Raw genomic sequence first — 26,779 nt, forward strand, 5'->3', positions numbered from 1 at the left:
TCATTAACCCCTGAATTAACTGGGAATTTTAATGAACATGTGAATCAAATATAGGACATTAAACCTCCCAAGACCCAGGAAATATAAGCAAAGTACAAGCTTTTTTTGTTTATTATTAAATAAGTGCCTATACTGGAAACATCATGATGCAACAGTTTTTTCAGATGCAGTTTTTAAAATTTTTATGGAATGTCCTTTGTGGTGGACAGTTTTCTTTTCTTTTTTTTGTATAAAGTTGTGAAACTCTTGTCCACAGATGTGGACAGAAAACCCATAGCTGGGTCTGAGGAGGTTAAAATGAAAAATCCTAAACATAGAGGATAATATTATAATAAATGGTGATAAATCATTTAAGAAAAATTAAAAAGGAGAAAAATTCATTTGAGAACTACCAGAACTGTAGCACTGGGTTTTTCTTGGTAGTTCTTCTCGGTTCAGCTGGACTAGTTTAGCTCTGTTGAAAAGGTTTCGTCTCTCCTCCAGTTCTACTAACTGGTGGCACTGGGTCTTTGTGGGTTCCTTACCTCTCTGCTGTGGTCTGGAGTCTGCAGACAGCCGGTTCATGTCCGTTACCATGACCTTCTGGCTGAGGGCTGGCGAACAGGGCCGGTCGGGGCTACAGGGCGGAGCAGCCGGTGTGATGAGGGACGGGCAGGGGGAGGGACAAGGGGAGGGGTGAGGCGACGGGTGAGGGGACGGCATGGGAGACCCCGCTTTGGAAGATGACCCCGACTTGGACAGGATGGACGACTTCTCGTAGGAGCTGGACCTGGACGCTAGTTTAACGGACGTCTCAACCTTCATGGAACTGGAGGAGTCGCGGTGGTGCAGGAAGCCGGGGCAGGTGTGGTGACCCGAGCTGGGCCGGCTGTGGTGTCCGGCGTGGTGGTGGAAGTGGTGAGCCAAGTGAGGGTGAGCGTGGTGCTCCGAGTCTGACAGCTGGAGGGAGCTCTGGCAGGTGTGGTGGAGGGCGTTGAAGGAGGTGTGGTGGGCCGTACCGGTGCAGGTGTGGTGTCCGGGGATGGGGGAGGCGGCGGGGGAGGGCTGGTGGCTGGTGGGGAGGGACTTGAGCGACCTGTGGAGGCAGTCCTGGAGCAGCCGGGTGGGGCCGGTGAAGTGCAGGCCGGAGCCGGGCTGCACCATCCGGGTCGAAGGCTTCCGGTTCAGCTCCTTGTCCCTGGACGGTCGGTTCTGGGGCTGAAGAGCAACAGAGCGGCAGGGGGGCGGAGACTCAACAGACGCCTGCATGTCATCCTGTCAGAAAACAGCATCAGGAAACATCTGTGAGCCCGTTTACATGACCATAAAAACAGGACCAATGCCCCCGTATGCAGGGGCGTGGAAGTGGGTAGGGACGATAGGGACACGTCCCCACCAATATGCAGCCACTACTGTGTAGTCACAACCAATCAGAGGTGATTTCTCACAGACTGCAAAGGAAGCTCAGCTTCCCCTAAAATTACAAAAATGAAATGGTTAAATATGTTCGGTTGTGTTGACATTTCATTGACTACAAATGTGTTAGAACATGTTCATCTCAAAGACAAGTTTGTTCAGAATCAGCTTTATCACAAATCAACGGACTCCATGTTGTTCACTTCTCCTCCATTCCCGTTGCGCTGTTTTCTCATTTGATCTCTGCTCAGTGCATTTGTCTGTAGACGCTCAGCGTCCATGCACTTCAATGGGACTGAGTGGAACAGTTTTTTTCATTGCCTCAAAACTGGACAGTAATTGGATAAATGCCACGATGTTGTCCCGCCCCTGGACGCTCGTAGTCTCTGGGGGTGAATGAAGCTGTGGGCGGAGCTCAGCTGGGCTGGACGCCAGGCTTCCACGTGCTGACTGGAGGATCGGTCGAAAGGCTGAATCCGATTTGACTGACAGCTATTATGAGACCTACTGCTTCACTGACACAGTTCAGTTTAATACTGTCGCACATTCTGCTGCGAAATCGAGAGAAACCACTACGAAATTACTCGTTCATTTCTTGCACTGTAAATAAAACACACTCATTGGACTTCCTTGTTTCAATTTAACATAATTTCAACGTTTTCTTGTTTCAGTTACATAATTTAATCCTTTCTTGTTCGAATTTAATATTGTTTTGTAGTTACATCAATCATAACTGTTGGCTAGGTCAGAGTGAACTAGCTATCAAGTCCCTGAAAAACCGCAACATAATTATCTATAACTATCCTGATCACCTATCTATTTGTAAATTAAATTGTCTTTCATCTATAAACATGTATTTGTTTTTATTAGTGTTTTTTGTATTTTGAGATCCAGGCGTGGTTGTTATGGGGGTCGCCATTGGTTCTGGGGGGTGGGGTTTATACTTTGTGTGTCAAAAAATCTTATATCATGAAATGTGAATTTCTTTCTTTTTTTTTGTATTGTACTTTTGGAGATGCACTATGAAAATAAATAAAAATTTTATCCAAAAAAAAAAAAAAGAATCAAAAACAAGTTAAATTTACAGGTCTGTTTCTGTTAGAGTCCTGTTGATGCAGGAGATCAATCTGCCAATAGAAGTGGGTGGTACTTTCACTGGAGGAGAACTCAACTAATTACATGAAAGTCCATATATGACTTCTATTAGTGATCAATGGAAACTATATTGATATCTGTAACCATTTACATGTTATAAAACATCAAAAGTTACCGTAGTTAGTTCAGTTTAAATTGTTGTCTTTGTTTCCAAAATGCCTCAGAGATGTTTTTTATGTGATTTTTCTTAACATTGATTTAATAAAATCCATGATGAATTGTTAAGAAAAAGAAAAAAAAAAAAATCTCCCATTAAACTTACTTAAAATACCGATGTTTATAAACTATATGGACAAAAATATTAGGACACATCATGTAAATTTCTAAAATATTTTTCCCTCTCTGACTGTAAATAATAATTTTCTACCACAACTAACCATCTAATTTCTTCATGTCACTGAGAAAGAAAAATCTCCCATTAAATTTTAAGGAAATATTGACGTTTTAATCTCAAATCCTCATGAACAGGACATCTTACAGCTGTAGACATATGTCCCAATACTTTTGTCCACACAGTTTATACATATTAATATTTCCTTAAAGTCAGTCATAGTGAGGGATATTTAAAACAAAAAAAAAAAAAAAAAAAAAAAAAAAAAAAAATCAACATTGAGAGAAATTAAGTAAAAACCATCTCCGAGGCCTTTTGGAAACAAAGACAGTTTAAACCAAACTAACCAATGCAATGATATTTATCTGAATATAAAACTATATTCTGACATTTGTCATCATTGTTTTGTATCCTAGACCCCTGTTAGAAAAGAAACACCTGAATTCAACGTGTCCACATACTTTTGTCCATATAGTCTATGTCTAATTCATATACATTTTTGAGCTAAGAGCTTTTCTGTGGCTGTGTTTACATGCATATCTATGTTGGGATATTGTCAAGTTTCGCAGGAATCCCATCTTTTTGCCTGTAAGCATCAAAACCCATTTCAGTGACCTGGATAAGACCTTATCCTGGATTCGTGAACCCTGGATCCTCCAGCTGCAGTACCGTGATAGTATCCTGGATGCTGTTACATGTCGACGTCTTACTCCAGTTTCTGATAGTTCCAGATTGCTGCAACTTAACGACGTGACAGAAATACAAACATTGTAGTTGCAGTGAAAGCATCTCACTACTGGAGCAACAGAGACATGGAGTTTTGTTCCTCAGTAATGAAATAATGAAATATACTTTGGACTGGATTAGATGGAAAGGAAGCAGTGGAAAGATCTGATTCAAATCTGTGATAAAACTATTAACTGGACGTTGGTTTAACGACATGTCTGAGTGGTAAACACTATAGAAACACCACTGTGTGGATTAACATTAACCCTCCGGTATCCCATCCACCAAGGCCCTCACTAAGCACCAAGTGTGCCTTTTTCGCACACTTGTGGAATAATGTCAAAAAATTTTTCTTACAGTTTGTTTTGAATTCTTTTACACTTTTTTCTATTTCATCAACTTGAGCCATAAATAAAAATACCATATACTCAATAATTGTCACATTTTTAACCCTTTAAATGCAGTGTTTGTAATGTAAATAAACCTTTTTTTTTGGGATGCAAAAAAGAACAAAAAAATATATATATATTTTTCAATATACTACATAAAAAGTGGATCATATATTATTTGATTTTTTCATCCTGGCATATGTCAATGATTAACTCCAACACTGGTTAATTTACATTATTATTTTTGGCGCTAGGTCAAATGTTCAAAAATACTAGCATCTGTCACCAAGTGTGTATAAAATGCACACCTATAAATCAAACTATTAAATATTATATATTGATTTATTTTTCTGCTCTAATTTGATTTTGTTTTTGTTAATCAAGGTCAGCCCTAATCATACAGATCAAATGGAAGAAATAGTGCGTTTTAGGCACACTTGGCAGACAGATGCTAGTCTGGTGATTTTCTTTTGTTTACAATGTGAAAATTTTAGTTGGTGGCCAGAATTTTAAAGATCATGCAAAAATGAACAACTTTTGAATTCTAACCTTATTTAAATTGTGAAAAATAATATGAAGTTTTTTGAAATGAAGTACAAAGTGTGCCTAAAAGGTGCACCCGGATACCAGAGGGTTAAACCCAGTCTCTGAACTCTATCATGACGACCCAACACCATCAGTTACAGCTGCTGATCTTCATCCTCCTCCTCATCCTACGTGGACACAGTGACAGAAGAACAGCTGGAGGACATGTTTACCTGTTGATCTCATCTCTCAGTACTACAATAAATGAGCACCATTAACGGTAAGACCGATATTTCTCAACCTTGGGGTCACCTGGAATTTCTAGTAATTGATAAAAATAAAAATAAAAACTTACTAATAAAAATTATATGGTGAGATGAGAGCGACAATCATAATACATAAGACATGACAAACTGTGAGTCTGAAACTGCAGCACTGTGGTTCTGTTTATCTGTCAAATGTTCATTGTGGTCAGTTTCAGATGCTGTAGCTCTTTCATAATTCATAGTTTGAGTTCTTGTTTGTTCAGTATTAATTGTCAGCCTTGTAAATCCAAACTGGACTGACTGTACATATCCTGACCAAGGAAAATCAAATTCTCCCTTTGTGCAGTAATCTACACCTGACTTTTCTGCCTCCGTCCACAATAATATACATTATATAGACTAAATGTCCTCTAAAATTAACAGGTTTTTTAGCAACATAGTATAGCAAACTATTACATGATCAAAAACAAATAAATTTTAGCAAAAATAAAAGTCTCTGTTTTGAATGTCTGGGGTCATCAGAAATTTGTGATGTTAAAATGGGGTCGCGAGCCAAAAAATGGTTGGGAACCACTGGGTAAGACAAATCTACAATGCAAAGTCTGCTTTAAACCAAAGTGGCCTCATTTTCTAACTTTAAAGTCAGGCAGCGACTGAAATATAAGATAAAATGATCAAGTTATGTTGTGAACTTCACAGGCTTCTGCATAAACAGCAGCAGTAATAAGTAACCAGGATACTAGTATTTATTATATATACAGAGATATGAAAAACGCCTTATTCCAAACCTACACTATATGGACAAAAGTATGTGGACACATTGAATTCAGGTGTTTCTTTTCTAACACGGGTCTAGGATACAAAACAAAAACGACTAATGTCATTATATACTTTTACATTGGGATAAATATCATTGCATTGGTTAGTTTTCATTAAATTGTTATCTTTGGTTCCAAAATCTTAAATGTTCTACATCGAAAATTGCTTCCTTTCAGTAAATGCTGATGTTTATAAACTATACGGACAAAAATATTGGGACACATCATGTCTACAGCTGTAAGATGTCCTGTTCATGATGATTTGACATAAAAACTTCAATATTTCCTCAGTGATTTTCTTCCTCAGTGAGATGTGAAGAAAGTAGATGGTTAGTAGTGGTAGAAAATTATTATTTACAGTCAGAGCATGAAAAATATTTTAGAAATTTACATATGTCCCAATTTTTTTGTCCATATAGTTTCTAAACATCAATATTTCCTCAAAGTTTAATGGGACACTTCATATTTCTTTTTTTTTTTTTTTTTTTTTTTTTTAGAAATGTAGAGGTGTAATATTTAATATCATCATCATGGATTAAATAAAATAAAATCAGTGTTGAGAGAAATGAAGTAAAAAGCCATCTCTGAGGTATTTTAGAAGCAAAAAAAACAATTTAAACCAAACTAACCAATGCAATGATATTTATCCCAATATAAAACTATATTATATCATTAGTCCTTACTGTTTTGTATCCCAGACCCCTGTTGGAAAAGAAACACCTGAATTCAACATGTCCACATACTTTTGTCCATATTGTGTATATTTTAAGGGCTCCTTCTTAGCTACCAGCTGAGCTGTTTAAAAACAGCTGCTATCAGAGGTGAAATAATCGTGTTAAAATACATACTTAATCTAAACTAAACACCACTAATTAAAATGACTGAGGAGCCGTTCAGAGGTGAGTGAGTGTTATTAGATTACAGCCTATTCATATCATAGGAATATAATTGACTAAATGTGCAATATCATGCTGATTTTTGGGGACAGTGTGTTTGACAAGGCGCTAAATGACTGAGCAACATTAGCATTAGCATTAGCACAACTAACCAAAGCAATGATGTTTACCTCAATATAAAACGATATTCTGACATTTGTCATTATTGTTTTGTATCCCTTGTACCCCTGTTAGAAAAGAAACACCTGATTTCAACGTGTCCACATACTTTTGTCCACATAGTCTTCATCCAAACTGGGAAAAGCCTTATGAGTGGAATACTGAACATATGAACAAGGTCATTTATACACCTAACCATCACTCCCATGAAAAGGTCAGATGTGAAAAGGTTAAAAGATACAGATATACACAGAATGTTAAAAAGGAATAAAAAGGAAGTCTGGTTAAAAACAGTCAAGTGTATATTATATTAGAGTATATAGAGCAGGGGTGTCAAACATGCGGCCTGGGGGCTAAATGCGGCCCGCCAAAGGGTCCAGTTCAGCCCCTGGGATGTTTTTGCCAAGTGCAAAAATTCCACAGTCTTGAATCGAATTAAGGAAAAAAAGTTTAGCTTGAAATAAGGAAATAATCTTGAATTAAGCCAAAAAAAAAAAAAAATCTTCAATTAAGTAAAAAAAATCTTCAATTAAGCCCAAAAAATCTTCAATTAAGTAAAAAAAAAAAAAATCTTGAATTAAGCCAAAAAAAACTCTAGAATTAACAACTTAATTTTTTTCTTTGTCTTAGTGCAAAAAATAACATAAAATTATGAAAATATTTACATTCACAAACTATCCTGAAACAATAAAATGTGAATAACCTGAACAAATATGAACAACCTGAAATGTCTAAAGAAAATTCAGCACAATTTTAATAATTTTTCCGCCTGTTCCTCAGTGTTTAGTGTCTTTGTAGATCTGATCCAGAATGCACATGTAGAAATGATAAGTTGAGGAATAATATTATTAAAATTGCACTAAATTTTCTGACGTTTTTGAATTAAAATTTCAGTTTTTAAGGTTTTTTTGTTTTTGTTTTTGTTTTTTTTGATAGTTTATAAAAGTAAGTATTTTCATAATTTAATGGGTTTTTTTTTTTACACTAAAACAAAGACAAAAATTTGGAGTTGTCATTATTTATATATTATTATGTTATTATTTTACTAGTCTGGCCCACTTCAGATCAACTTCAGCTGAATATGGCCCCTGAACTAAACTGAGTTGGACACCACTGATACAGAGTATATACAGGTTGTTTCTATTTCACAGAGATGCTTCTAACTCTAACCTGAGGAGAGGCAGATACTGGGTAGGTATCTAAAAATACCTACAGATACATATCACTGCCCTACTGGTGGAAGCCAATTATGTTCCAGTGTGTGGTGTTTACCAGGCACTGCAGACTTTTATTCCCTGACTTTAGCCTTTCAGGCAATCAGTGGTCCAAGGTGACAGAAAAAACACCCGAAAAACAAAGTGTGAATGATGTGTGGAGTGAGTGACAAGTTGAGTTTTACTTAATATCCATGTCTGTTGATATTTTTAAATATAATAAAGAAAGAAAATATCTAAAACATGAAAGAGTTTAATAAAAGGTGTATTGAAACGGATGTCATCACCATCATTATTTCAACATGTATGGTTTAAGGGACTCATTTCCAGTGAAAAACATGAACTGTTCACTTACACACTATTGTACAGAGGACTGTGGTGTGAAATAATGATGCACACCTTGGATAAAATGTCACTGCATTATCATTTTATCTTGTTACACCTGAAATGTGTCTATTGGCTGGAGAAGTGGTTATTTTCACAACAGAACATAAATCTACAGGGTGGGGAAGCAAAATTTACAATATTTTGAGGCAGGGATTGAAAGACAGTGTATGACCAATTAGTTTATTGAAAGTCATGAGAATTTATTTGCCACAAGAAAATGTACATAATAGAAAATGTTTGTATTCTATGTGTCCTCCTTCTTTCTCAATAACTGCCTTCACACGCTTCCTGAAACGTGTGCAAGTGTTCCTCAAATATTGGGGTGACAACTTCTCCCATTCTTCTTTAATAGTATCTTCCAGACTTTCTGGTAATAGTTTTGCTCATAGTCATTCTCTTCTTTCCATTATAAACAGTCTTTATGGACACTCCAACTATTTTTGAAATCTCCTTTGGTGTGACGAGTGCATTCAGCAAATCACACACTCTTTGACGTTTGCTTTCCTGATTACTCATATGGGCAAAAGTTTCTGAAAAGGTATGGATAATAGTGTTAGGTATGATTATGACATCAATATATGTTTGGTTTCAAAACAATTGACGTAGTGCCTGCTGAGAAAAAACAACTAAATGTTCATTGTAAATTTTGCTTCCCCACCCTGTATAGAACGTATCTGCCTAAAATTTAGCTTTTGCCTTTTTTTCTCCCCACATATATGTCACAGTAGAGATTGAAATCCAGTAGGATTCCTAATCCTACTAGGACAGATAGTAATTTTAGTAAGACATTAGGATCTGAAGATTGGAATTCCAATCTGTCCTAGGAGAATTTACAATCCTACTAGGACAGATTGTAATTCTATTTGGAAGTGGGATCTGAAGATTGGAATTTTGGAATTTCAGTCTGTCCTACGATTTCACCATCACCATTCCAGCTGAATTCTTTTCATATCTTAGATACAGTATATGGCCCTTAGGTCAATACACATTGTAACCAGGATGCCAGCTGTCCTATCTGGTCCAACCTTATTCAATGGCCGTTTGTAACTGTCATTGGTATGTAAATGAGACACATTTGTATTCAGAAATCGGTAGAATTTGAAAAACGTACCTGTAAACAACCCGTTGCCATGGCAACATACAATTTTATTATTATCTAATTGTTGCCAAGCCATTCAGAAAATGTACGATGTTAAAGTTGGCATTGGCATTTTGCTGCCCCCTGGTCTAGATGGTAGGGTTAAAAGTAAAAGAAACAACAATATTCTTACAAACCATGATTTTATTCAGAATTTACACAGACTTTGAATCTAATATTCTATAGCTAAGCTTCAAAGACTTTTTCTAAGACTTAAATGTGCTGCATACTACTCACTAGTTAAGTGACAATAACCTTAGTCTATAGTACTAACTTCAAAATTTCAAACAAGTAATACTATAGAGGTTTTGTCAGTTATTTTTCTAATACTTAAATGTGCTACATACTACTCAATAGTGACACTAACGTTAGTCTACAGCTAACTTCAAAATTTCAAACAAGTAATACTACAAAGGTTTTTCCTTACACTGAAATGTAAGAAAATGTTGTACACTACTCACTGGTGTACAATAGTTGCAAACATATGTAACCCTAGTTACCCTACACAAACATCTACACCTACATGGCTACACAAATAGTAGCTCTACACTCATTTGACAAAAGTAGAAGTACAGAGATTGCCCTATGCAAATGTGTCCATTTACATACCAATGACATGTACATACGGCCATTGAATAAGGTTGGACCAAACGGCTGGCACCCTGGTTACAATGTGTATAAACCTAAGGGACATATACTGTATCTAAGATATGAAAATAATTCAGCTGGAATAGTGATGGTGAAATTGTATGCTTATTGACTGGAATTTTGGCTTAGAAATGATTCAGTCTATTTTCCATACATTTTGATATAATCTGACATTCTCCTTATAGAATTCGAGATTGTCCTGACAGAATTCTTATATTTTTTGCCGTATTTTTCCAATCTTCAGATCCCATTTCCAAATAGAATTACAATCTGTCCTAGTAGGATTGCAAATTCTCCTAGGACAGATTGGAATTCCAATCTTCAGATCCTAATGTCTTACTAAAATTACTATCTGTCCTAGTAGGATTAGATTGGAGTTGGAGTTTGTCCTAGGACAAACTCCAATTACTATCTGTCCTAGTAGGATTAGGAATCCTACTGGATTTCAATCTCTACTGTGACATATACACCCTATGTTGGTTCAATCAACCAACTACTCTGTACGAATCTTTCAGTTCGTATGAAATCTGGAGATCGTAGACATTAGAGATGTGCAGATTTCATACAAGTAAGAATCTTTGTGAACTAGGCATTAGTGCGCATTCCTTAAAAATGACAACATCCGGTCTCAGAAAAAAAAAAAAAAAACAGTCATTTTTGGTCTGTTTTTGCATTTCTGTCAGGTAGTAACTTTCTTTTTTGTTATTAGAAAGAAAAAAAACAAAAATCAATCACTTTTTAAAATTTAGTTTATCTGTTTTGACACTAAAAAAGGAAAACACCTCGAAATTCAATTTTAATTCTTCAATTTTAAAACGAAAATCTGTTAACCACTAGTCTTTTGTTTCTGAAAAGAAAATCCCATTACCAAAAGATACACTGACCCTAATACAAATTGTGAAAAATAATCTGACCTTTTATAACAAGGGTGTAAAACTCATTTTAGTTCAGGGGCCACATTCAACTAAATTTGATCTGAAATGGGCCGGACCAGTAAAATAATAATATAAAAATATATAAATAATGTCAACTTCAAAGTTTTCTCTATGTTTTAGAGTGAAAAAAGTAAAATTACATTATTAAAATATTTACATGTACAAACTATCCTTTCAAACAATGTGAATAACATGAACAAACTGAAAAAAATGAGTAATTTTAACACTTATGCTTTAGTTAATCATTTACACATGTACATTCTAACTCACAGATCACACTGGATCTACAAACACACAAAACATTTAATAACAGGTGGAATATTATCAAAATTGTGCTTACTTTTCTTAAGACATTTCGGGTTATACATATTTGTTCAGGATTTTCAGATTTTTTTTTTTTTTTTTGCAAAATTATACTTTGTTTTAGAGTAAATACATGAAAACATTTACATTTACAAAGAGAAAAAATTGGAGTTGTGAGTATTTATAGGTTATTATGACCCACTTGAGATTGAATTGGTCTGAATGTAGAACCTGAACTAAAATAATTGTTGATATCATAGTGTAATTTTTGCATTCCACAAATTCATCACAGGGGCCAGAATAGAACCTTTGGCGGGCCGGATTTGGCCCCTGGGCCGCATGTTTGACACAAGTGTGCATAATATGCTCACCCAGACACCAGATGGTTAATCCAAGTTTAAATCCATATGTAAACTATTATAATGGCTGAGCCTTTTGGTATTTTTGGGTCTTAGTTTCATTATGATTATTTACCAGTGAATTCGCGTCTTTTTTCCCAGTTTTGATACTGCACCTCACAGGTGTCAAACATGTGGCCCGGGGGCCAAATCTGGCCCGTCAAAGGGTCCAATCCGGCCCGTGGGACGAATTTATGAAATACAAAAGTTATACTCAAGATATTAACAGTCAATCACTTTACTTTAGAGGTTATAAAAAGCCCTACTTCAGTCTCAAGTGGGTCAGATCAGTAAAATACTACCATAAACGTACTATCTTTATTATTCGATTGTTTTCTATTTGGTAGTGGTTTATTGTTCTTATTTACCTACCTATTTATTTATTTATTTAATTTTTGTTGTTTTTAATTGTATGGCTTTTTAATCTATTCTTGTATTTTATTCTTTTATCTGAGTTTTACTTATTCCTCTGTATAGCACTTTTTTCTTTTTTGGACAGTTTCTATGTCTTCAAATCTATTTCTGTATTTTATTCTTCTATTTTGATTTTATTTATTCTTCTGTACAGCACTTTGGTCCACTGCGGTTGTTTTAAAGTGCTTTACAAATAAAGTTGGATTGGATTGGATAAAAACCTATAAATAATGACAATTCCAAATTTTTCCTCTGTTTTAGTGTAACATAGTGAAATTACATGAAAATGTGTAAATTTACAAACTAGCCTTTCACAAAACATATGAAAAACTAGAAATGTGTAAAGAGAAGTAAGTGCAATTTTACTAATTTTCTATTAGTTACTAAAATATTTCATAAATTTGCAGATCCGTTGTGATCTGTAAGTTGCAGTGCACATTTACAAATGATAAGCAGTGGCAAAATATAGTTAAATCGCACTTATTTTTCTTGATAAATGTCAGTTATTTTCATGGTTGTTCATGTTATTCACATTCTTAAAAGGACAGTTTATAGATGTAAACGTTTCCATAATGTAATTTCACTTTTTTCACTATAAAACACATTGAAACGTTTGGAGTTGGCATTATTTTTATATTATTATGTTATTAATTCACTGGTTCGTCCCACTTCAGATCATATTGGGCTGAATGTGGAACCTGAACTAAAATGAGTTTGACACCCCTGCTGTACCTGAACATATCATCGACCCAGACTAAGTCATGACTGCATATCATATTCACGGTCTGTGAAATACAGCAGATAAAAGCAGAAATGACACATACCAGTGCAATGTTTTGTAAGGCATTAGTGTTGTCCTCCTGGTCTTTTTCCGTCCAGCCACCAGCGGAGCCGTCCGTCTGAAACAAACGCTCTGAATCACTAAGCTGCAGGGAAATATCTGTAATAAACTACAATGGCTTCCTTTAACCTACTTAATGCAGATGGCACATGGTTGGGATTCACCCCATAGGACAAAATAATGAGTCCGACAAAGTTTAGACTGTTAGAACAAAGTGAAAAACATTTGTACGCATCTTTTTTTTTTTTTCCTTAGAACAGCTGAATCATTCGAAGCCATTGGAGGAAAGAGGCTTTAACGTTTTATTGCCTCCAGATTGAAATCCAGCAACATTAGGAATGCATTTGTTTCACTATAATTGAATTCAGTATAAAGTGGCCCAAGGAAAAGAACGTCTGATGCCTAAAAACGTTCCATACATACATTATTATTATTATTGGAAAATAGTGTGCATCAGTTGTGGGTAAAAAAAAAAAAAAAAAAAAAAAGAAAAATCTCAGTGAAGTTCATGGATATAGATTAAAATGAAGCCATTTAACCAAAACAAAAACTCCGACAGAAAATTCATTTCATTTCACATTAAAGCATAATTCATTATGACCATGAAACACAATGTTAAATGTGCTCTAAACCATTAGTGAATGTGGAAAAATATCATTCGAGCCTGAAGAGTGAAGCAAAATTAATATAGATAATTAACAGTGATGTTTCATAAAGTTTGTGATTTCCTGTGAATGCAATATTCTGTTCTGTGGAAAACCATGAATATGTATGAAACATGGTTATTGTATTCTAACATCAGAATGGAGACTGCATTATTCCATCGCTTCGACAAAACAGGAATAAACATTACGGATGTTAGCATATACACTATGTGGACAAAAGTATGTGGACACGTTGAATTCAGGTGTGTCTTTTCTAACAGGCTACAAATCAGTAATGACAAAGCTCATATATAAATACTATAGTTTTATATTGTGATAAATATTGCATTGGTTAGTTTGGTTTAAATTATTTGGCTTTTACATCTCACTTAAAACAGCGGCTCCTACAAAACCAGAGACATTTCATCACCCATACGCTTTCTCTGTTAAACTGGACGTAAGTATAGAGGTGAATGTATAGGCTAATGCCCCTGTGATCATCCTATGTCTATTTGTTTTTATTTGTTTGTTTTGATTATGTCTGTCATCATTATGTGTATATATATATATATATATTTTTTAAATTTATAATGAGTGAGTGCTGTATTAATATTGGCTGTTTTATGTCTTGTTCTGTCACCTGCCTAGGGACTGCAAATGAAAAGTAGTTATTTTTTACTAATTCTGGCATATTTACATGGGTGTATTTTTCATAAATATGCATGGTCCCTATTAAATAAACCAATAAAATAAAAATTAAATTGTTATCTTTGTTTACAAAATGCCTCAGAGATGGTTTTTACTTCATTTCTCTCAACACTCACATTCTCAACTATGATTTTAAATGTTCTACCTTTAAATTTCTAAAATATTTCACTGTAAATAATAATTTTCTACCACAACTAACCATCTATTTTTGTTACATCTAACTTAGGAAAACTTTACGGAAATGTTGATGTTTTTATCTGAAATCATCATGAACATCATGGACATCTTACAGCCGTAGACATGTGTCCCAATACTTTTGTCCGTATAGTGTAATTCATGCCTTGGAAAAGTATAAATTTCAATTGCTAAATTTGCTAAATTGATAATTTTTTTCTTTTATCTGTGCAAAAATAAACTAAACTAATAATAATAGGCTTTTATATCCGAAAAATGTCAATTTTTGAAATCTTGATATCAAAACTGAATAGTTAAATTAACCTTATAACGCCAAATGTATTATATTTGATACATGAATTTTGAAGCCCTCTACAGGATCAGTGTGATATATTTTTTCTTGAAAAACCTGATGTATACAATTAGATACATGCAATACACAGATAATCCACCAGGGGGAGGAATTCGTTCACCAGAGGCCTTACCAGTGACATTACAAGACTGACATTAATGAGGAAGGAGGAAGAACTTTGACAATTTAGAAAATGAAGTAACAATTTGTTAGACATGTTTGTGTTATATTATGTTTTTGTTTGTTCAAAAATAACAATATTTAAGCACTGAGACCCAGTGTATCAAATATGATACAAAATTGAAACTCATACATCAGCTATGGAACAGTTAAATTCAAATTGCATCTCAGTCTTCCTCACTTAGTTTAAGTATAGGCTTAGGACATATCTGATTCAGCAAATTTAAATATTCCTCATAAACACACTCTCCCACCCTTACACACACTTACACGTACTCTTTTTCTTTTATTCTTTGTTTATATTTTTGTTGTACTTTGTATATTATTGCTTTATTCTTATTGTCTTTCTTTAAGCTAATGCTGGAATGAGGTGAGATTAATTTTATAAGCCCCACGAGGTTTACTGATCTCACCTGCACAATTTGTTTCTTTGTTTGTCCTAATGTTTGATTTGTTGTTGTGCAAAATAAATAAACGAAAAACTAGAAAAGCACTCGGAGAGCACAGACCTCCACCAAGGCAGATCAGTTGGACCCCCCCCCCCCCCCCCCCCCATCACCACCAAAATTTAATCATTTGTTCCTTGTGCCAGTATCAACATTCCCTGAAATTTTCATCCAAATCTGTCCATAACTTTTTGAGCTATCTTGCACACGGACTGACAAACAGACAGACAGACAAACCAACGCCGGCAAAAACATAACCTCCTTGGCAGAAGTAAAAAAGAGAAAAGTTTTTTGGGTTGTTCAGAAGAACCAATAAAGAACTGGAACTTTCTGGAACTGGAATTTTCTGTCAATGATTTAATGGTTCAAACTTTACAGGGTTAAAAAAAAAAAAGCACCATCACCTAAAGGGTTAATACTGGCTGTCATCCCAGATCCAACTCTTGTCAAATAATATGTATTTCAGCTCTGTCTCTTCCTTCATATCTCCAATTAACCCCCCCCTCCCCCATCTGTCCACGCTCTCATATTTTTAGCTTGGTTAATTACAGCTATTGGCTACTCTAAATGAATGTCTTGCAGCCAACATGCATAGAAATATCCATCTACTGAGACAGTGGTGTGTCATAACATGGTGTTTCTACAATGAATCTTACTGCTTCTCACTGCGTAACTAAGTGACTGCCAATTAAATGCAATTAGCTTTTTATTGGGGGGGGGGGGGGGGGGGGGGGGGGGCTGTAATTTCCCAACCATAATAATGAGTGTGTCTACATGGGTAATTAAGCAGATACATAGTATTCTGTGGCAAACATCACCCAGGGAGCTTTTAATAGCAACAACAAAGAGCAAACCACGATGAGACAAATGTATTTAAAGCTCCCATAGACTTTTAACCCTTTATCGGGTGAGTGACTATTTTTGGTCATTTCTGCATGCATTACAAGACAGTGAAAGCAACAGTTTCAGCGAGGACAGTGAGTCAACAATCTCAGGTCTAATGTGGTTTCCAGGGTCTGTAAAGTCCAATTTTTTGCACCTTTTTTACAGAAAGAACTTTAAAAAAAATTCATAACAGTTATTAAGTCTTGTTAGGTCCTCCAATAACACAGTAAGGTTGACATTTTGGATTTCAGACTATTTCTACAAGTGAACTATAAAGGGTTTAAGCTACAAGACTTATATTATAACTCCTCAAATGGACTGGACGTAAATGTCCAGAAACGGGAATAAACAGGAACGTAACACCAAAGACCTGAGCAGGGCCTGATGTCTCCTGATAGGTTAGACCTGGCCCCGCCCCTTCCAGGAAGTACAGTTTACTACATAACCCCTTCACACCTACCATTAAAACAGGTCACCTAAATTTCTTTATGTTTTTTGCAATAAAAGTGTCAGATAATGTCTTTTTTTGACAATTTTTGTACCATTTTTTTTTCAGGAAGAACTTCAGCAAATTTCACAAAAGTAATTAAGTCTTGTTCGGTCCTCCAATGACACAGTAAGGTTGACATTTTAAATTTCAGAGTATTTCTATGAGGGACCTATGAAGGGTTAAAGCTACGAGACTTACATTATAACTCCTCAAGCGGACTGGGTGTAAATGTACAGAAATAGGAATGCAACACCAAAGACCAAAGCTGGGCCTGATGTCTCCTGATAGGTTAGACCTGGCCCCGCCCCTTCCAGGAAGTACAACTTACTACATAACCCTTTAATACCTACCATTAAAACAAATCACTTAAGTTTCTTTATGTTTTTTTATGCTTTTTTGACAATTTTTGGCACCTTTTTTTCAGGAAGACCTTCAACAAATTTCACAAAAGTAATTAAGTCTTGTTAGGTCCTCCAATAACACAGTAAGGTTGACATTTTGGATTTCAGAGTATATCTACAAGTGAACTATAAAGGGTTTAAGCTACAAGACTGATATTATAACTCCTCAAATGGACTGGACGTAAATGTCCAGAAACGGGAATAAACAGGAACGTAACACCAAAGACCTGAGCAGGGCCTGATGTCTCCTGATAGGTTAGACCTGGCCCCGCCCCTTCCAGGAAGTACAGTTTACTACATAACCCCTTCACACCTACCATTAAAACCGGTCACCTAAATTTCTTTAGGTTTTTTGCAATAAAAGTGTCAGATAATGTCTTTTTTTGACCATTTTTTTCAGAAAGAACTTCAACAAATTTCACAAAAGTAATTAAGTCTTGTTCGGTCCTCCAATAACACAGTAAGGTTGACATTTTAAATTTCAGAGTATTTCTATGAGGGACCTATAAAGGGTTAAAGCTACGAGACTTACATTATAACTCCTCAAGCGGACTGGGTGTAAATGTACAGAAATAGGAATGCAACACCAAAGACCAAAGCTGGGCCTGATGTCTCCTGATAGGTTAGACCTGGCCCCGCCCCTTCCAGGAAGTACAACTTACTACATAACCCTTTAATACCTACCATTAAAACAAATCACTTAAGTTTCTTTATGTTTTTTTATGCTTTTTTGACAATTTTTGGCACCTTTTTTTCAGGAAGAACTTCAACAAATTTCACAAAAGTAATTAAGTCTTGTTAGGTCCTCCAATAACACAGTAAGGTTGACATTTTGGATTTCAGAGTATATCTACAAGTGAACTATAAAGGGTTTAAGCTACAAGACTGATATTATAACTCCTCAAATGGACTGGGCGTAAATGTCCAGAAATGGGAATAAACAGGAACATAACACCAAAGACCTGAGCTGGGCCTGATGTCTCCTGATAGGTTAGACCTGGCCCCGCCCCATCCAGGAAGTACAGTTTACTACATAACCCCTTCACACCTACCATTATAACAGGTCACCTAAATTTCTTTAGGTTTTTTGCAATAAAAGTGTCAGATAATGTCTTTTTTTGACAATTTTTTGACCATTTTTTTCAGAAAGAACTTCAACAAATTTCACAAAAGTAATTAAGTCTTGTTCGGTCCTCCAATAACACAGTAAGGTTGACATTTTGGATTTCAGAGTATTTCTACAAGTGAACTATAAAGGGTTAATGGAGTGGAATAAAGGGTTTGGTCAGACTGTATGCCAAATTCTCCAAAAGAGGGAAGTCCATGCTTATTTGCAGCTGAAACCAAACAGATTAAGCTGCTCTGCCGGGCTGTAGAGCGCCTGAAAGTGGATCAGACGCAGACTGTAACCTGGCAGAATGAGGTCTCTGTGGATTGATGTGGGCCACAGTGAAACATCAATACTACACAGTCTGGCTGACCTGTCACCCAGACAGGCTACTCTGTGAGGAAGACGGATGTCAGGAGAGCTGGAACTGAGGGAAGGACATGTAATGATGATACATGCACTTGGATTCACAGGCCATGTACAGTGGGGACTAAAGCTGCAGAGGATGGCAGTTTTCTGGCACCGCTGGGCAAGAAATTCATTACATTTCAGTGAATGGTCTGAGAAAAAAAACAGGACTTCTACCTCCTTCTCTGAACTGTGTTTACAGATTATAGAAAATGTCTCCCACGATGGAGGCTTTGGTCGGGTATAGGTGTTTTCAGACAAGTAGGTAAGTGAAAGGAGTGATATTTTGATTTTTTTTAAATGGAATTCTGCCTTTTCAAACATTTCCCTGTGGTCTACATAAACCAGGGCTGTTAAACTCATTTTAGTTCAGGGGCCACATTCAGCCCAATATGATCTCAAATGGGCCAAACCAGTAAAATAAAAACAGTGAAAAAAGTAAAATTACATTATGATAATGTTTACATCTACGTTTCCTTAAAAATCTGAATAATGTGAACAACTTGAAATGTCTTAAGAAAAACAAGTGCAGTTTTAACAATATTCTGCCTCAGTTTATCATTTACACATGTGCATTACAACCTACTTTACAATTACAAATACACAAAACATTTAGTAACAGGTATAACATTGATAAAATTGTGTTTACTTTTCTCAAGACATTCCATGTTGTTCATATTTGTTCAGGTTATTCACATTTTTTGTAAAAGGGTAGTTTGTTACTGTAAACATTTTCATGTAATTTTACTTTTTTACAGTAAAACAAAGATAACATCTGCAGTTTTCATTATTTATAGGTTATTATGACAGTATTTTTCTGGTCTGACCCAATTGAGATCTAATTGAACTGTATGTGTCTGTATGGAACCTGAATTAAAATGATTTTGACACCACTGATTGTTAATTTCTTCAGTATAATTTTTGCATTTCATAAATTCATCCCGCGGGCCGGATTGGACCCTTTGGCCCCCGGGCCGCATGTTTGACACCTGTGTCATAACCTGTAAATGCTCTGCTTGGGTCTGAATTCTCCATTAATTCAACTCCACAGGTCCATCTTCAACCCTGTTTCTGAGTAATGACCCCAGAAAGGTGGTTTGGAGCACTGGCCCTTTAAATGCAAATGAGCCACTTCAGGCTCCGCCCCCTCCAGGTTGTTGGCTGTGCTGCTCTGTCCCGTTCAACCAACAACTGAACATTTAAGCAATTGGCAACAAGTTTGGACATATTTTCAGTATGGACTACAACTGCTGCTGCTGACAAACAGTTATGTCGTACTCGGAGAAATGTTCGTCGGAAGTCTTGACCTTATATGTGCAAATGTCATGATGTAACTAGTTATTACGACAGCGTATTAGGGCCACATAAGAAAAAAAAAAAACGCTTGTCACTACGAGAATAAAGTCGATATTTAATGAGAATAAAGTCTTTATTTGATGAGAATAAAGTCGTAGTTTTAAAAAACTCATTATTTAACGAGAATAAAGTCATTATTTAACAAGACTAAAGTTGCTATTTAATGAAAATAAAGTCGTTAATTAACGAGAATAAAGTTGTACTTTTAAGAGATTAAACTCGTAATATTTTGAAAATTCGACAGAGTTTCTGGTTTTACAGCGAAGGCAACAAGCGAAGCAGCAACTTTCCCTTCTGTTGGACTCATAGACTCTGTGTAGCATCTCCACAGTTTGTTCAGAAACACAAACCCTCTGTTTAGTTCTCTGCTGTTTCCACTGATAGTCCTGCAGATGAACACTTCATCAGTTTCTCCTTCACAAAAGAGGAAATTTACTACAAATCAGTTCAGGTCTTACAACAAACCCAAATGTGTGCAAACTGTCTTCTAAGTCCTTAAACTAATGTGTTGATGGAGGACAGACTCAGTATTTGGCCTTTGAGACGAACCCCAAATGAAAGAAGAACTGAACTAAATGTTCACAGTTCTACATCCATGAGTAGGTACAACTGCTCATGATATTATGACTTTATTCTCCAAATATAACAACTTTATTCTCATTAAATAGTGAGTTTTTTTTCTCATTAAATAACGACTTTATTCTCGTAGTGACAAGCGTTTTTGTTTTTTTTTTCCTTATGTGGCCCTAATCGTAAGTTATAGACGTAACAAATTAAGAAGGGATTTAAACAGGTTGTAGAAATCCACTGGATTTTTGCCTGAATGAATATAAAGATAGCTTTGCAGCATCTGGAGGGTTCAAATTCAAACTGTATGAACTATTAGGGTCCAAATACACAAATAAATGAACCAAAGACTAACAAAATTGGGTTTAGATAAAAATGACCCCTTTAACCCTTTCATGCACGGTGGTCACTCCAGTGGACAGTTCTTCTCCAGCTGGTCTCTTGTATATTCATGGGTTTTGTTGTTTTAGTTTCATATCAGCCAACTCAGTGGACACTTATGCACCATCCCATAATACACTGACATTCAGACCATTACTGTAACTTTCCTGTTCTTTTATTTAAATCAATTGTTAATTGTTATTAGACTGTAATTAACAGAGTTTTTTTTCTTTCTTTTTTTTTTTAACATTTTTTTTTCTTTTTTTGCATATTATCTGAGTGAATAATAACTAGTATTACAGAATGTTAAAATGTGAGAAAACATCAGATTAGCAGCATTAACCTCCTGAGACCCAGGAAAGTGAATTTTTTTTGCTTTTTTCCATTAAGCAATTGTCTTGATTGGAAACTACATAATACAAGTGTTTTTTTTGTTTTGTTTTTTTGTTTTTGTTTTTTCTGAGACATTCTTTTGAATTGTTTTTTTTTTTGTTTTTTTTTTGTTTTTTTTTAATGGAATGTCCTTTACAATGGACAGCATTTTTTAAGTTAAACTGTCAAACTTTTGTCCCCTACAGAGGACAAAAACGCATTGCTGGGTCTCAGGAGGTTAAAAATGTTTTTATTTAATAGTTTTCACACAGTATGTCAGTAAATGCATGTTTCTGAGCTTCAAAAATTAAATGAACAATGTCCAGCTGAGTGGACATTTTTGTAACTCCATGAAAAATGGTTCAGAAAAAAAAAAAAAGAAGAAGAAGAAGGAATAAAACCACTAAGGAAAAAAAAATCTTGATTAACATTCTCATAATTCATGCATAAAAGGGTTAAACACTGTACTGCTACCACAAAGAAACGTCTAAAACTGACTTCATACTACTGCAGATGAGTCAAGCACAGTACCATGCTGCATGATGGGAAATGAAGTTAAAAACAGGAACAACACATTTACTACCTACAGTCCCTAGACATCAGTATTAATATGACCCGTGGTTCCCCGCAGGTAAACGCACCAGTAAACCATAAACCAGCTGTCATTATCTAAATCCAAAACCATTGGTAATCTTGGTCCAACCCACATCTCAACAGACCTGTTTTCTGAAATTACACGTTCTATGTGTTGTTCTAAGTGGAAGCCTCTGGTTCCATTTAACATTTCACACCGTTCCCATCCAGGCGTGTTGTTCTGTTTACACATATCTAAATGCCATCAGGTGGAAAAGGATGAGGATCCACGTGTGGTTTGCGTCAGTCGGCTGTATTTACACCAGCAGCAGAAACAGACCCACATTAGCATTCAGCTGGAGTCATGTTTGTGTCCATCGGAGAAAAATCTCTCGCTGTTTGGTTTTTTAACTGCATGTGCCTGGAGCGTTTTCAGAGTGAGGAGTACGTACACTTGAAGAATGGAAAACTTTTCCTTAAACTTGGGCCAACATTATGGACTGTTAAGGCCGTACTTGAACAGTTGAGTGTTTCCCTGTTTCACACTCTGTGTCACGGCTGTCAAACCCAGTTTAGTTCAGGGGCCACATACAGTACACAATATGAGCTCAAGTTAAATAAAACATAATAACCTGTATATGGGGGACCGAGCCTTCGCTGCAGCTGCCCCCACCCTACGGAGCTCACTCCCGCAAAACATCAGGAACTCAGACTCAATACAAAACTTCAAATCACTATCCAAAACTCACCTGTTCAAACCTGCATTTTCTTGAGCCTCTTTTTTTTTTTCTCTCTCTCTGTTCTTTTTGTTTTGTTTGTTTGTGAAGCGTCTTTGAGTGTCCAAAAAAGCACTATATAAGTGTGATGTATTATTATTATTATTATTATTATTATTATTATTATTATTAACCCTTTAATGCGTGAATTATGAGAAACTTAGTCAAGATTTTTTTTCCTGAGTCTTTTTTTTCCTCTTTAGGTATGAATTTTTTTTAATGGACCTATTTTTTATCGAGTTACCAAAATCTCCACTCAGCTGGACACCATGCAGTTGATTTTTGAAGCAAAGAAACATTTAAAGGGCAAATATCAGAAAGTGATAAACTACACTACAAAACAAGAAGTTAAGGATATTTCTTATTTTCTTGTCTTTTTTGTAATTTTCACCATTTGTAAATAAAACTATGTCTGGTCATTTAAAAAATGTGTTTCAATTCACACACAAAAAAGTAAAAAAGCGCTGTGCAAGAATCCCAACTGAAAAAAATAGCCCAAAAATTTAAAATATCCTTCACTTTTTGTTTGTAGTGTATGTGAAAACATTTTTAATGCAGCTAATCTGATGTTTTCTCATATTTGAACATACTCTAATACTAGTTATTACTCACTTCATGGAGATAATATGCAAAAAAAAAAAAAAAAAACAACGTTTTTGTTTGAGAAAACTGTTAGTTACAGTTTGATAACAACTAGCAATTTATTACCACTAAAATATATTACTACAAGAACAGCAATGTTACAGTACTGGTATGAATGTCAGTGTATTATGGGATGGTGCGTAAGTGTCCACTGTGTCGGCTGATATGGAACTAAAACAACACAACTTATGAATATATAAGAGAACAGCTGGAGAAGAACTGTCCACTGTAGTGACCACTATGCATGAAAGGGTTAATGACGGCTCTAAATGTTTCTCTTTTAGTACAAAAACGTATAATTAACCTTTAAATACCCAAACAGCCACTGACAAAACTCATCTACCGATCTAAACTGTTTAACCCTTTCATGCACGAATTATGAGAACCTTAATCAAAAATTTTTCCGGAGTGTTTTTATTCCTCTTTGGGCATGAAAAATACCGTGCAATTGAAAATTTTCTTCTGAAAAATAAATAAGAAAAAATACATAAAATAAAAATAAGTGTAAAAAATTTTAAAATACATTAAAAAAAAGGATAATGAAAAAAAAAATTCTTTTGAACCTATTTTTCATGATGTTGCAAAAATGACCACTGAGCTGGACACCACACGTTTCATTTTTGACGCACAGAAACATGTGTTTACTGATAAATTATGTGAAAACTATGGGGAGGGCTTGTGATTCTGGGGGTTTATGCTCAGGGGAGAGCTACATAATGTTACCAATTCATGTCAGAAAAGATACATGGTGTCTTAAACTTTAATAAAGATATGTGTAAGAAAAAAAAAAACAACGAAAAGAACAATAAAATCCATGAATATACAAGAGAACAGCTGTAGAATAGCTGTCCACTGTAGTGAAAGGGTTAATACCTGTTGATCCACTAATCCTATTAAAACATGTAAATAATTGGTGTAAAATACAGTTTGTCATCTTTTCATGGTCATCAGATATGACCCATTTGGATGTTCAGAGGCTCCATAGTTACCATGGAAACGCCGTCATCTTCTACAACATTGATTCACCAGTAAAGCCCATGGAGTTGGATCAATGACAGTGGATGGACACTTGTTTTTACATTTAGTTATTGATATCTTTGATGGAAAAGTCACTTTTTCTTCATTTTTCTCTGTTTCTGATATAATAACCCAAACTTTAATCTAAGCTTTTATGAACATCTACATAATTAGTGAATTAAATATAGGAAAATAACAGATTTTCACAGGAAAAAAATGTCAAATGCAGAGGATAATATTATAATAAATGGTGATACATCTCTTAAGAAAAGTTAAATACAGGGAAAAACTCATTTGAGAACTGGGTCTTTATAAAAATGTTTACAAACTAATGTGAACTAGAAGTACTCGGAGAGCGCAGACCTCCGCCAAGGCAGATCAGTGCCCCCCCCCCCGTGGGCCCCCCCACGCCAAGGAGGTTATGTTTTTGCCAGGGTTTGTTTGCTTGTTTGTCTGTTTGTCTGTTAGTGTGCAACATAACTCAAAAAGTTATGGACAGATTTTGATGAAATTTTGTGGTCTGCGCCCCCCCCCCCCACCCCTGATCACCACCAAAATTTAATCATTTCTTCCTTATCCCATTTCCAACAAACCCTGAAAATTTCATCCAAATCTGTCCATAACTTTTTGAGTTATGTTGCACACTAACGGACAGACAGACAAACAAACAAACAAACAGACAAACAAACAAACCCTGGCAAAAACATAACCTCCTTGGCGGAGGTAATAAAAAAGTAAAATTATATTATGAAAATGTTTACATCTACAAACTATCCTCACAAAAATGGTAGTAACATGAACAATCTGAAATTTCTTAAGAAAAATAAATGCAATTTTAACAATATTCTGCCTCAGTTTTTCATTTCCACATGTGCATCACAACTTATAGATCACAGAGAAAACATTTAATAACAGGAAGAATATTGTTAAAATGACACTTTTTTCTATTTAAGATGTTTCATGTTCATATTTGTTCAGATAATTTGCATATTTTGTGAAAGGATAGTTTTTAACAATATTATGCGTCAACTAATCCTTTATTACCTCCGCCAAGGAGGTTATGTTTTTGCCAGGGTTTGTTTGTCTGTTTGTTTGTCTGTCTGTCCGTTAGTGTGCAACATAACTCAAAAAGTTATGGACAGATTTGGATGAAATTTTCAGGGTTTGTTGGAAAGGGGATAAGGAAGAAATGATTAAATTTTGGTGGTGATCGGGGGTGGGGGGGGCCCACGGGGGGGGCCACTGATCAGCCTTGGTGGAGGTCTGCGCTCTCCGAGTGCTTCTAGTTCACTTGTATTTCTGAACGGGTTTATAATGGCACAAACCATTTAGTAACAGGTAGAATATAGTTAAAGGAGTTTGGAACTAAAATGAGTTTGACGTCCTTCAGTGTAATTTTTGAAAATTCATCCATGGGCCGGATCGGAACCTTTGTTGGGCCGGTGTTGGCCCACAGGCCTTCTGTTGGACCCCCCCTGCTCTATGTAGTTATACTCAGGAATACTTCTGTTAATAATTACACCCTTACTGCTCTGTTTTTCTTTTACAATATGTAAAACACTGAAATCCCGCTGTTCGGTGCGGGACACTTATGTAAATGTATTTCACCTCCTGACCTTACATTTTATTGCTCCACTTAAAACAGCGTACGTCTTCATGACTGATTTACAAAATGATACTCTTGCCTGACATTGATTTTTCCGTGACCGCCCACGTATCAAGGAGAAATTATACTTTTTTCCCCCTCATTTGAGTAAACGTTCTCATTGAGGAAACATCATCCTAACACTTATTCAGCAGCGTGATGCAAACTGACACCTGCTGCTGCTACTGACGCTGATCAGAGAAAACTACATCATAAAAATATAAAATAAAAACATAAAAATAAAAAAAACTACATCATAATGTGTCTGTAATGAGCAGGTTTTCATTTGAGAAGGTTTTCACCAAAGAAGAACAGATACCTACTGCAGGTTTGTTTTGTTTCTCCATCTATTTTGTTTGATATTTATGCAAAATGTTCTATTAGAGGTACAGCAGCTGTACATAATAGAAAATCAGAAAGTTAATCAGTTTATTTTCACTGATGTTGATTATATTATGGAGCGGAGGGTTTTTTATGGACAGATGGAGACTTTAAATCACATGTGCACAGTCCAGTGAGCACTTCAAATCTATTTTAAAGACACACCTATTTACACTGGTTTTTAAAGGTGGGGTCTGAGATCTTAGAAGAACGGTTTGAGCATGCTACGTTTTGAAAATCCTCAATTCAAAAGTCCAAACCCCTTTCTTCAGACATCTCTCCAAAGCCACGCCTCCAGAGTAGTGGCACGCGCAATGCTTGTTCCCGAGGGTTCA

The 26,779-nt window shown here is 35.6% G+C and overlaps 1 protein-coding gene across 1 annotated transcript in view; it reads right to left on the reverse strand.

Annotated features, from left to right (window-relative positions):
- Positions 1–26,779, reverse strand: part of whrnb (whirlin b) — a 280,302-nt gene that overhangs the window by 40,354 nt on the left and 213,169 nt on the right. Inside the window, exons 8-9 of the mRNA XM_030144436.1 lie at positions 12,922–12,996; positions 525–1,254 (exon numbers count right to left, since the gene is read on the reverse strand). Of these exons, the coding sequence (XP_030000296.1) occupies positions 525–1,254; positions 12,922–12,996 (805 nt within the window). The remainder of the gene's footprint in view (positions 1–524; positions 1,255–12,921; positions 12,997–26,779) is intronic.

Source organism: Sphaeramia orbicularis, chromosome 9, assembly GCF_902148855.1.
Source record: "Sphaeramia orbicularis chromosome 9, fSphaOr1.1, whole genome shotgun sequence".
NCBI lineage: Eukaryota > Metazoa > Chordata > Actinopteri > Kurtiformes > Apogonidae > Sphaeramia > Sphaeramia orbicularis.